A 12,628-nucleotide genomic window follows, 5' to 3' on the forward strand; every position below is an offset into this window, starting at 1 on the left:
TCATGGAAACCTCAATAAGGGGGTGTTCACTGGCATGTCCCACCGGTAGGACGCCCCGGGGAAGACCCAGGACATGCTGGAGAGACTGTCTCTCAGCTGACCTAGGAACACCTCGGGATCCTCCCAGAAGAACGGGAGGAGTCTGGGGATAAGGAAGTCTGGACATCTCTACTCAGACTGCAGCCCCTGCCATCTGGTCTCAGCAAAGTGGTTGAAAACAGATGGATCGATGGATGGATAAAATTCAGCTATATAATCAGTAAGACAGGAAGTAAGAATTTAACTTCACAATACCGTGACAAAGGGGTTTTGGTGTCCATCCATTCCTGGTGCATGTGGCCTGAGTGGCACCATTTGTACTCTTATAGCCCCTCTTACAGGCATAAGATGCAGTGTCCCCAAGTTTTTTCTGGTGCCAGTAATAGACGCCCCAGTAAGACACAAACTGGTCTCGCTGATTGGAACATATAACCTCTATATTCAGAAAAAAAAAACACGTTTTACTACTTAATCAGAAATAACAGTCAGTATGAGTCAGAGAAAGACACAATAACCTCAAAATGCATCTGACTCTGAAGATCTTTATTGATTTATTTTTTTACCTTGACATACTGGTCTGATATTCCACTCCCCATCTCCTTTGCAAGTGGCCTCTGTGAAGGTTTTGTCAGTCCTCTCAATCCAATATGTACTCCCACAGGTGACCGTCACAGTTTCTCCCGGGAAGAATACACTTTTAAAAGCAGGTTCATATGTAGTCCCTCTGAGCGGTGGCAGTGGCAGATGACATCTTATTTCTGTATTTGTTCGAGAAAAAAATTCACTCCATTAGTGACATGATTAATATAATTTAAATAGAGATTAAAGTCATCCAGAATATTGTAATTCAGTGTGAAGCAACCGATGAATCAGAAAATATTCTTACGTTCACACATCGGTGTTGGAATCCAATCTGCTATTTGCCCCACTTTGGTGCATTTTGAAGGAATTCCATTTGCTACTTTAAACTGTTCATCACACCTATAATTCAGTATTTCATTTTCTCCATACTCTGTGGCATCTCCAAGTACACGACCGTTTTCAATGACTGGTGGACTGCATGTGATTGCTGTTAAAATAACACACACACACACACACACACACACACACACACACACACACACACACACACACACACACACACACATTATTGCATGTTATTTCACTTTATTTATGCACCCATACAACGATGCTGACAGCTGCCTCGGCAGATGCTCGCACACCATCAGGAGTGACCTGGGGTACTCAGACAGGGTGAGATAAAGGAGGAGACCTCCAACTTTGAGACTGTGAGACCAACAACAAATTGAAGGTGGAGCTGGCCTGCTAGCAGTGATGAGAGTAAAGGTGATCAAATAAATGGCATTACCAATGTCATTACTATTTTAAGTCATGAGTAATCTAACTAATAACTTTTCCCAGCTTACAACGCCATTACCCTTACTGACAATATTATGAGCCATGGTTTTGTTACTATTGTTCACTGCTTTCGGCTTGGTTTTTTTCTCTGTTGGAATCCATCTGAGCTGGCGGGACGTAAAGTTTGTGTACAGTAAGAAGGAACTGTGTTGATAGAAAGTGCATCACGTGACGACAGGGCCACGACTCCTGTCACCCACCTCATTACGCTCAGAATGTAATAATGCCGATTTCACTGGCAGAACTTTTGGCCTTATGGTGAGTGAAAACAGCTTTTTTTAATGAGCCAAAAATGGCTTCCCCCCAAAGTTCTGAGTGAAATGAAATGATTATCACTGTCTTAGTAAAAAGAACCAGTGGTAGACCTGGCCAGGTGTCAACACACAAACACCTCTGCAGTGAGTGCACGTATATGAAAAGGCATTCATCAATTTTACATTTTCTGATCAACTTTTTCATTTTTTATGCATTTAGCTGAGATGAAACAATGTAATTACGCGAAAAGCCTAATTTACAACACAACAATCACAACAGAGTCATAATCAATACAGAGCAGTTTGCTCAACTTATGAAATCATTCATATTGTATTTTTGTTTGTAGATTGTTGCCAATATTGCCCAACAGGAAGAGTTCACTTGAAGCACAGTATGTTCAAAAGAGTCCAGTTTTCTGTAGAACAGCTGATATGTGTTATTACACAGAGAAACGTCTTCACCTCCTATCCTCAACACTTATCTCACTGATAAAACTGAGGAGCTCATTCTATTAGTGCTGCTGCATGGTTTTTTGTTTTTTAATTTTACCAAGTTTTTGTTATATGGTATCCTTATTTTCTCAGTTGCAAGCTGAATAATTAGAATTGATGTGCCTGACAGAGACAAAACATTTAGTAACCCAAAGTGCGGTATATAATGATCATTACTGGTTCACACTGATACTGACGTACACCTGCAGTCAGATGAGGTACAGTAACTTTATGTTTGTTCTTACTGACAGACTTTTGACCATGCCACCAGCTATTTGAGTTGCCCCAGCCCTTATAAAGACCTGGTAAATCCACCCCATTGGTCTTGTGCTCAGGTCTATGGACTGGGCTCCTGTCACTCAGAAAATGGGACTTAAAATAAAATGACGTACTGGTCAACAAATCTCTGAACTGTTTGCATTTTTTGATTGATTGATTGATTTTATTTGTTTCATTCTTTTTTTAAAAGAAAGAAATGAAAAGGAACAGAAAGAAGTGAGACTTATGATGTCTGCCCCTATCAACATAAAATAAATGACAATTTGTCAAGATTTGTTAACATATCACAAAAAAAAAAACAAAATTCAATACAAACATTTCACTTAATCAAAATATAAATACGAAAATTTCACAAATAATTGCAGATCAAATACAACCATTTCCCAAGTGTAAATACAAAAGAAAAAAAAAAAACCTTAATGAAATATTTTCAAAAGAAACAATCATTCTAAGTTTGACCATTCTTTAAAACAGAGTCGTACCCTCCCAATAACTGTGCTTTTAAACATTTCTTGAAGATGTGAATGGACTGAGACCTCTTAATTTCACTGTCAAGTTTATTCCATAAACTGATTCCTTTTGTTGTGATGCATCTTTCTTTCAATTTGGTTCTTGATTCCGGTCGTTTGAAAACTTCAGTGCCTCTTAATCTATATTGACTGTCTCGCTTTGCAAATCTATTCTGTAAATTAAATGGTAATTTTTTCCGGTGAGCTTTATACATTGTTTTAAGAAGGTTGAGTTCTACCAATTCTTTCATTTTTAAGGATTTCAATTTTATAAATATTGGGTTAGTGTGGTCTCTCTAACCACTTCCATTCACCACACGAATCGCTCGTTTCTGTATGAGGAAGAGTGGTTCAATCTTGTCATCTTCTGCCACATTATGGTGACAAAAAAGTGACACTTAGCCCAGCTTCAAGACACGGAAATTGAAAACAGAATGAACACAGCAGTGTATTAATCTGAGAAAAGAGGCAAACTGACCACTGCAGGATCCTCGGCGGACTGCCAGCCAGCCCTCGCTTGTGCACACATATTTTATGATGAGCTCTGGCCAGTGGCCCAGATCACAGGTGAAGTGAACCATGTCTCCTTCACGATACTCATCTCTTCTGGTCTCCTCTGCCACGTGAGCGTGAGGAACTTCTGGCAGTGTAGCGCACGCTGAGGAGCAGACAAATTTGATCTCAGGTGATTGAAAACACACAATGACATCGGGAGCTTCTGGAGTCTTTCAGAAGTTGTAGCCTGAGTAACGATCTAAAAAGAAACAAACATTTTTCGAAATTTCACAAAACAAAAAGGAGAAAATGTTTCCAAGCACAGGCTCTGCTGCACAACAGCTGCTAAAACAAAGTCTTGTAGCAAGTAGCATGAAGTTACTGAACTCACAGTAGCACGTTCCCCGACGAATCACCAGCCAGCCTTCACTGGTGCATACATATTTAGAGGTTAGGTCTGCTATGTAGCCTGCGTCACACGAGAAGTGGATCACGTCTCCTTCTTGATACTCAGACTTTTTGGTTCCCTCTGATACATGGCTGTGAGGAATGTCTGGGACCTTTGAACACACTGAGAGAGAAAACCCATTTAGAAAGAAGTGGTGTTTAATTACTAACACAAAGAGATAAACAAACTGAAGCAGTTTATCTATCTATCTATCTATCTATCTATCTATCTATCTATCTATCTATCTATCTATCTATCTATCTATCTATCTATCTAACACACATGCATGTACTTAAAGAAGATTTCATGTGTATATGTTCTGAAAATATGAAATTAGGCTTGAAATCTGTTGTTCATACTCTCCCTGTGTACTCTCTGTTTGACTGCACTTGAACCAAAAACTCATTGTTTGTTTTTCCTCAATCAATCCAGGCAGTCCGACTGTCACAGATAAAGAAATAAAATAGTTCATCTCACCATCCAGCGACAGAGAAACATCCACAGTTGCCCACAGTTGGAGGGACAGAAGGAAAGCTGTCAGTTTCATATTTTCTAAGTCAAATTTCAGTTAACTTCTTTTACTGTCAGGTTTGAATCCTGAAGTTGAAAAAGAGGAGATGCAAACATGGACTTCCCCTGGGGAAAGAACAACACGCCCTCTGCACCCTGAATTCAATCCAAACTTCATGTAGACAACAACACTCTCTCATTATCTTTTACAGCCCTTATCCAGAAAATAACATTTAGTATCATCAATAGGGATGCGAATTGATAAGAATTTAGCGATTCCAATTCTGTTATCGATACTGGTTTTTGATACGATTCCTTATCGATTCTCTTATCAATTCTCACTGAGTGACCAATGAAATAATATAAATGGGTGTTGGCATTAATTCTTTAATACCTTTATCCTGAACAGAAGAAAAAAAATCCATTCAACTTGTTGTGCAGTCTCATCAAAAAGAGAAATTAGTTTAAAGGGATTACAGTCAGGTCGGCACCAATCCAAGTCGGCCCTGGCCAACTTGGCACCGCCCCTGGGATACAGTCAAGTCGGCATCAAGCCAAGTCGGCCTTTTTTTTTAATCACGATGCCGACTGCAGTGCGACGATTTGCACAGTTTTTTTCGTGCCGGCTGCGCCACTTCTCCTCACGTAGCAGGCGGGGGACTGGAGGACAAACTGTGTGATTATGGTGACTGACAGGTTAGAGGTGGAGAATGTACCTGGAGCTTCATGTTTGACGTCTTGTTTGAACCGAGTAGCTTAGCTACGAGCGCGCAGTGCGAGCGGCTGTCTGGTCATGTGACCAGATCATGTGACCAGGCGGCTTTTTATTAATCCAGTCGCCTTTCATTATAATTATAACTGTGCAAATCCTGAAGGCAATGCCAGCTGCGACGCAATGATTTGCACAGGTTTGTAATTATAATGCAGGCGACTGGTTTAGTCAAATGCCGCCTGGTCACATGATCTGGTCACATGACCAGACAACCGCTCGCGCTACGCGCTCGTAGCTAAGCTACTCGGTTCAAACAGATCGTCAAATAACTGTGCAAATCGTCGCGCCGCAGCTGGCATCGTGATTAAAAAAAAGAGGCTTTTGGCCGAGTTGGTAAGCAGCTTACAGTCAAGTCAGCACCGACCAACTCGGCCACTTGAGAGCCCCCCCCGCGAGGCCGACTTGGCTTTGATGCCAACTTGACTGTATCCCGGGGGCGGTGCCGAGTTGGCCAGGGCCGACTTTGATTGGTGCCGACCTGAGTGTATCCCAGTTTAAAGGAGCTATATCATGCAAAATCCACTTTTTTAAGGTTTTAAGCATGCCACAAAGTTGATTTCCCTTTGAAACCACCCCCAAAATGTTATTTGCCTTCGTCCACGCATGTCTGAGTAATCTCTTTCAGTCTGCTGCTCTCTACAGCAGCCCCTCCCTTCAGGTAGAAAACAGCTCATTTGAAAGTCTTCAAACCTAAGTACGTCACAAAAGTTGAACTCCTCCCCACCACTCTTCTCCCACCCCAACCCCGCGCAGACAACATGCCCACTCTCCTCTGACCAGCACGCAGCTGATTAGCATTTCCCACTGAGCCCCCCCCCCCCAATCAGCGTTGCCGCTTTTTGTATCTCTGATTACGGAGATAAACTTTAACCATCGTCTGAAAGCAACAATCAAACAAGAGCAAGAGTCTCAAGGGTCTGCGCTTGGTGAGTTTCTAACAGGAAAAGATGTTTTCGCGGTTCTTTGCTTGTAGAGAAGCTAAAGCTCAAGAGGGGTGGAGAGGGGGTGGAGAAGCTAATGCATGACGTATTTGTTTTGAAGCTCCGATTGGTTGAAGTACGCTGTCAGTCAAAGTCCACACGGGGAGAGGCGGGATTTTCAGTGAAACAGAGCGTTTTCTCTTCCGGGTATCAGAATTAGCCCCAGAAAATCTTTAATTTCACACAAAATAACTTTTACTTAGCACCAAAAATAAACTATTACCATGTTAATGTCAATAATGGGGTTTGGACGAGCTAAAAAAGCATGATACAGGCCCTTTAAACACTCCTCAAGACTCAAGAGGCCCAATGGCCCTATGCAGAGTTTCTGTATCTTACAAGATACAAAGCAGCTCAGGAAAATCACTAAAAAAGCAGGAAAATATAATACAACATCTAAATCTATTTACAGTGTTTTGCATTCAACTTGATCCTAACTTGCTTTGGACACAAACAAAGAATGCTTCTGCAAAAATTGAACACTGGCAGATTTGCAGTTTTTCTGCAGAAAAACTTTGGAGAGCTTCTTCCTTGAAGCCATGTTGGAAAGCTCAAAGGCAAATTACGCATGGCTCAGGCGGGATGCCAGTGGATGTGTGTCCGATCCGGCTCCGGTATGGAATTATCGCAGCATGGTGCATCTGCGCCTGCTCAAGTAGGTTGCCAGATCTGTCGGTCTTTCAGCCCAAACATAATGTTAAACCTGTTCAACAATAGAAAGCAGCCTGAATCTCCATCTCTTTAGAAAATGCACGTTAAAACCATAAAAACCGTATTTGCATAATAAAAGTCACGTCACAATCAAAGAACCATTTCAATTAACCACCCGATGTGTTCAAAAGAACCCTGATTTAGCAAAAACCCGTCCAATCTGGCAACACAAACCTGCTCTAGTGATAGATCTGTTTTTTTGTGAAATTATGGTGTCTTTTGACTTTCCTACAATGACTAAGTACAAAAGCGTTTGTTATTTTAACGCGTATAATGACTTTCTGGACTACCGGACAGGCCCCTTAGCGGCACTGGAGCCACCCACAGCCGTACTGTGGCTGGTGTGAGCCCTGCGTGAGACCAGCGTTATGCTCCGCGCATGTTACAGCATCATGTGGAACCGATAAGCGGAATCGTCAGTGAGACATAAGCCCCTTTCACACTGGCCAAAAACCCGTTTAAACCCGCTAATAACCGGCTCCTCATGGCAGTGTGAAAGGGTTTAACCGGCATTTAGACCCGGGTCTTTCAATCCTGCAATCGACCCGGATTTTAATCGGGTCGCTGCTATCGGCTTTTAGTGGGAGGGATACATCCGAGAACTTACAAGATGACGTCGACGCAGCGTGGCTACATTAGCGCGCTAGTTGTTGTTTCTGGACAAAGCGTGAGATATCCTTCATCAAGATGACCCAGCATTGGCAAGATAGTGAGACCAGAGAGCTTCTCTTGATCCGCGGGGAAGAGGAGATTCGTCTACAGGTAAAAGGGACTGTGTTCCGCTGCATTGTTTAATTTCCTTTTTGCTCAGTCGCGCTGATGATGTCATCAACGTGGGACACCATCAGCGCGGAAAAACGCAGCGATGCGGCTCGCCCGCAGACGGCTAGACCCGCGTCTGCAGGCAGTGGGAAAGGAGTCTTAAGCCGATTGTTAGCGGGTCGAAAACACGGGTTGACCCGCTAGTTGCAGTGGGAAAGGGGTGATACAAAAAATTGGATATCGAGTCACTGGGAACCAATTCTACTAAAGAATTGGTTCTCGATTCTCATCGCTACTCAACAATACAGAAAATGTACTTCCTCGGGGTAACTTCCTCCTTTCTTCCAGGCTCCTTACCATACATTTCCCTCATTAGAACTTTTTTTCCCCTTGTTTTAAAATGAAGTCCAGAAATTTTGATCGAGTTGCTCTCCGCCAAGCGCAGTTACCTCCCGCGGTACCCAACCTCTTAAGGAAGTGCTAGGTCCCCCCTGGGTAGTGCTAAAAGAAGTTGTCTGAGCTTAGGGCTAGCAACCCTATCTCGTAAAAAGTCAACTTGCTACGGAACCAGCTCAAATTAACAATCTGCAGATCCAGTGAATGGAAGTCATGACGTCAGAAGATGGCTGGAGGAGATTAGCTGCCCAATACTCCGAACGGAGTTGGAGGAACTAAGTCTAAGTAAGTAAGTGCTCTCCGTTCAGACAATTAGGTTTAATGCACCAAGCTTCTCAATCGATATAAAGTTATAAATAACTACTAAATGTTTCAAACATTCTGGGCTCTATTTAAATGATGCAATACAGAAAGACAAAGGACCGCACAGGTTGTGCAGTGGTTATTTTGACAGGTGCAACACATGCAAAGCCAATATTCTTATTTTTGTTGACTGATCAGCTTCGCTTGCACCAGGAGGGTGTGGCCACACACCAGGGGGAGGTGTCAACAGACTCAGCCTTGTACAGTGACAGTTTCGGCCCAAAAGAGTCCAGTTTGGCTGCGTGCAACAGTCTAATGAGGCTGGACCAGTAGAGGAGGGATGGTGCTCTATGTCACGGAGCTGGGTTTCCATGCCCTTGAGCCAGGCATTCAGAGTTTGCAGCTGCCTCTCCGGCATCTGGCTTTGTAAGCAGACCTGTCTCTCCCAGCATCCCCCCGCATCTGTCCCACGAGGAGCTGTCTCCCTGCGTCCTCCACCTCCTTGGTCCCAGGGCCGCCTCCTCCTGCTGCTCGGTTTAATGGAATGACATTGGGCACAGAAGCTGGTTATATTGTAAATAAACAGTTAATCAAACACTTTCACAGCTTTGGTTTTGTCCGGTTAGTTGTTGGGGGTGCTGTGCGTCGGTCCTCCTGTCCTGGCTGGCTGAGGGGGCTCCCCACCTTGGTGTGGGGGTTCCTTTGGTCTGGCAGGGTGGGGGGCCAGGTGCCAGTGTACCCCATGACCGTGTCCATAATGTTTGTATTTCCTGCCATAAAATGCTTTCACTACATCATCCCCCTCTGTCATCATGCTGGATTTGTTTTGCTACTCATCTCAGTTTAATGACGTTGCAAACGCAGGCACATTGCTTAACTGTGACATTGTTATCAGTTGTTTCTTTAAATTAGCAGATATTTTGTGCATAAGATCTTTTCAGCTCGCAAAATATTTGGACGAAGTTGCTGATTAATAAAATACTTATGGTGTAATTGCCACTTTTTTTCGATAGCAGTCCAAGTACTCTGTTACTGAAAAGGTAATTTAATTACAGTAGTGGATTTCTTATTAATAGATTACTTGCCAACACTAATGCCTAATATTTACACCGATTTAACACAAACGGTTTAACCCATTTCCTCTGAATGGGGGTGTGCCCCTGACGTCACAGCAGAGAGAAAGGTGACTAACTACTGCCCAGCTTTATGTTGTATCCTCCTGGCATGATTGGCTAAAACACATCACGGGAGCAACACAACAGCCAAAAAAAAGCAAGAAAGCATCACTCATTCATTCATTCTGCTAAATTTCTTAATGATATGCTGAATGTTTTGCATGAGGCCATCATGACACTATATGTGGACGGCACGACTTTTCATGTTTCTGCGTATAGATTTGATCAGGCCGATAGCATGCTGCAGCAAGCAGAACTACGCAACTTTTTTACCTCAATAAATGTGTTTCAGAATTCCTGTGGGGGTAAACAAAGACTTGTCACAATTCACCGGTCCCTCCACTCCCCCCGGTGTCTGTGTCCTAAAAACAGCACTTGCAACTTTCAGAGGAGCAGACCCGACTGCATCTCGCGAGAACAAACCTGTTTATGGCACTCAGACAGGAGTACAAGTATAAAGCACGTAAAACAAACATGAAACCCTCGTTAGCGTTACCAACGCCACCCTTAGGTGCGCACGGATGGCAGAACCAAAAAGACAGAAAAACCTTTGTCTGACGAGCAGAAAAAAAGGAAACGGGAGTGGGACGCTCTCTGCACGTGGGGGTGGGGGTGGGGAGTGAGGGTGATGCGGAGAATGCTTCCGACAGTGAGCTTTCATAGGGGACCAGTAGGGGGCGCGCGAGAGTCAAAAGTTGCATGGTTCTGCTTAATGTCTTCTGAGCTGAATGTTGTGAGTTGTGAGCTATCTGCGATTTTCATTGTATGCATGAATGTAGAACTTGTATTTTGATTGACAATGGACCCCAGGAAAACTAGTCTCTACCTTTTAGGGATTAAAGCTATAGTGCATAACTTTAAATGTCTATGAATGTCCGTTTTAGCCAAACCACTACTAGTGGAGATGACAAAATGCAGATTAAGCCAATCGGCTCCTCTGACATATCGTGGGATTTTTCAATATATATAATTCTTGCTTTGCTTGTCGACCGGTAACATTCCCGCGCTGGCGCGCAGGAAATTACGCATTTTACGTCACAACAAGAAGGGAGGGGGAGGACGGGAGGGTCTCATAGCAACAGGCAGAGCTCAGACAGAATGAGAAAGCGGCATGGCGGATAATCCAAAGAAACGGCCGAGAAAGAGTCCTGGAGTGGATCCTACCACCAAAAAAACAAGCCTGGACGGTCAGCAGAAGGATTGCTGGCGAAGAAGGAAAGTGACCGACGGAGAAGGCAAACGAGGATTTGTATGGGCGTGGCTTTTCGTCGGTGGAGAGCGTTGAAAGCAGGAAAAAAGAAAACAATAATTACCTCTTCGGAAGAATCCTTCTTTTTTTCACCAGCTGTCCTTATTCACACAGAATAAAAACCGTTTCCAACGGTGATTCACGCTGTGGAAACGCGAATCACCGTGGCAGCGGTTGGGGGGAGAGGGGGGGGGGGGGGGCACCAGGGACATGTGTCATGTGGAAGCGCCAGATTTATTGTTGTAAGAACGCAGAATTCCGCTAGAGGGCGACCGAAGTTACGCACTATAGCTTTAAAGGGGATCCTTAAAAAAATAAACTGGCATATACATAACTTAAGTTATCAAAGTTGCCAGTTGTGCTACCTGGCTACTTCAGTCGATCCCTACAAGAGTGTTCAACTTTTATAATGGAAGATGGTTTTTAGTTTAGCAGGTTTGCTGTATGTTCAAAATAAATTTTAAAAAGTTAGTCTAAAACATGTTTAACTTTTTGTTCCTTGGTTCCTGTTGAACCAAATCCATACTGAACTGTGACCCCAACACCAGGATATGTTCTAAACTGTGACTTGTGTATGCTATTACACCTCGAACGTCCAACGAGAGCAGCAGAAAGTCTCCACTTATGTTAGCCCATGTGGGATTATTAGGTTTTCGCTTTAAAAGTATCTTGAGAAGACTGTATTGAAACTGAAGTGAAAAGATTGTATTGAAACAGGAAAGACCAAGAAAGATCCATGGAAACAAAGAAAGCAAAAACAAGGTTTTCAACACCAACACAAAACCTAAAGAACAAAGACGGGCACAGGACTGTACTTTACTTTTTATTCCCAATATTTATAATATTTCACAAATCTCATTATCTTTAAAGAAGTTTAAGAAAACTGATTCCTCATCTCAACAACATTAAAAATGACAGGACCCAAAGATTATTTTTTTTCTTAAAACACAAGGAAAGGCAAACATGCAAGATCACACAGTGCAGTGAAACATTATTCCTGTGTGTTCATGCCACCGAGAGCTTTTCCAATCTTCACTGGCAGGTTGGCAGGCGAATCTCCCCGTCGAGACATCTCACTCGCATGTCGTTTCCTGCTACAGGACTTCCGCTTTTGCATGCAAAGTGCATTTCATCATTGTGTTCAGCGTACAGCTTATTCATGTAGGTATATTTAAACCTAATATTATGATTATTCAATGAATTTTTGTTCACTGTGCATGGTTCTGCAAGAGATCACACACAAAGAAGCATAATTATTAGTAGAATACAGTAATGTATACATACAATGGGGGAAATAAGTATTGAACGCATTAACTGTTTTGTCATTACATTTATTTCCAAAGATGCAATTCATGTGACATTTCTTCCAGACACTGGTATTAACTCAAATAATCCACACATGAAAAGAAATCACAACATTCAAATCCATAAATAGTGATTATGTGGAATTAAGTGCAATAACACAGGAAAAAAGTATTGAACACACTATCTGAGACTCGTTTAATACTTTGTGGAGAAGCCTTTGTTTGCAATGACTGCTTCCAGACGCTTGTTGTATGTATGAACTAATCGCCCACACTGCTCAGGTGTGATTTTTGCCCATTCCTCCGCACAGATTGTCTTCAAATCCTGAATATTCTTTGGTGCCCTCTGGTGAACCCTTATCTTTAGTTCTTTCCACAAATGTTCGATCGGATTTAAGTCAGGTGATTGACTGGGCCATTCTAACACATTGATTTTCTTTTTTTTAAACCATTCGAGAGTCAACTTTGCCGTGTGCTTCGGATCGTTGTCCTGTTGAAAGGTCCAGCCCCGTCTCATCTTCATCATCCTGG

General features: G+C 42.8%; 1 protein-coding gene across 1 annotated transcript; it reads right to left on the reverse strand.

Moving 5' to 3' along the window:
- LOC115381281 (coagulation factor XIII B chain-like) lies at nt 1-9,113 on the reverse strand. The gene is made up of 6 exons (XM_030082567.1): nt 9,054-9,113; nt 8,806-8,896; nt 926-1,087; nt 603-797; nt 361-474; nt 1-101 (listed from the first exon to the last, which is right to left on the reverse strand). Exons 1-6 carry the CDS (start codon nt 9,111-9,113, stop codon nt 1-3), a joined length of 723 nt encoding a protein of 240 aa, XP_029938427.1.
- Between the last annotated feature and the right edge of the window lie 3,515 nt (nt 9,114-12,628).

Source organism: Salarias fasciatus, chromosome 23 (genome assembly GCF_902148845.1).
Source record: "Salarias fasciatus chromosome 23, fSalaFa1.1, whole genome shotgun sequence".
NCBI classification, from domain to species: Eukaryota; Metazoa; Chordata; class Actinopteri; order Blenniiformes; family Blenniidae; genus Salarias; species Salarias fasciatus.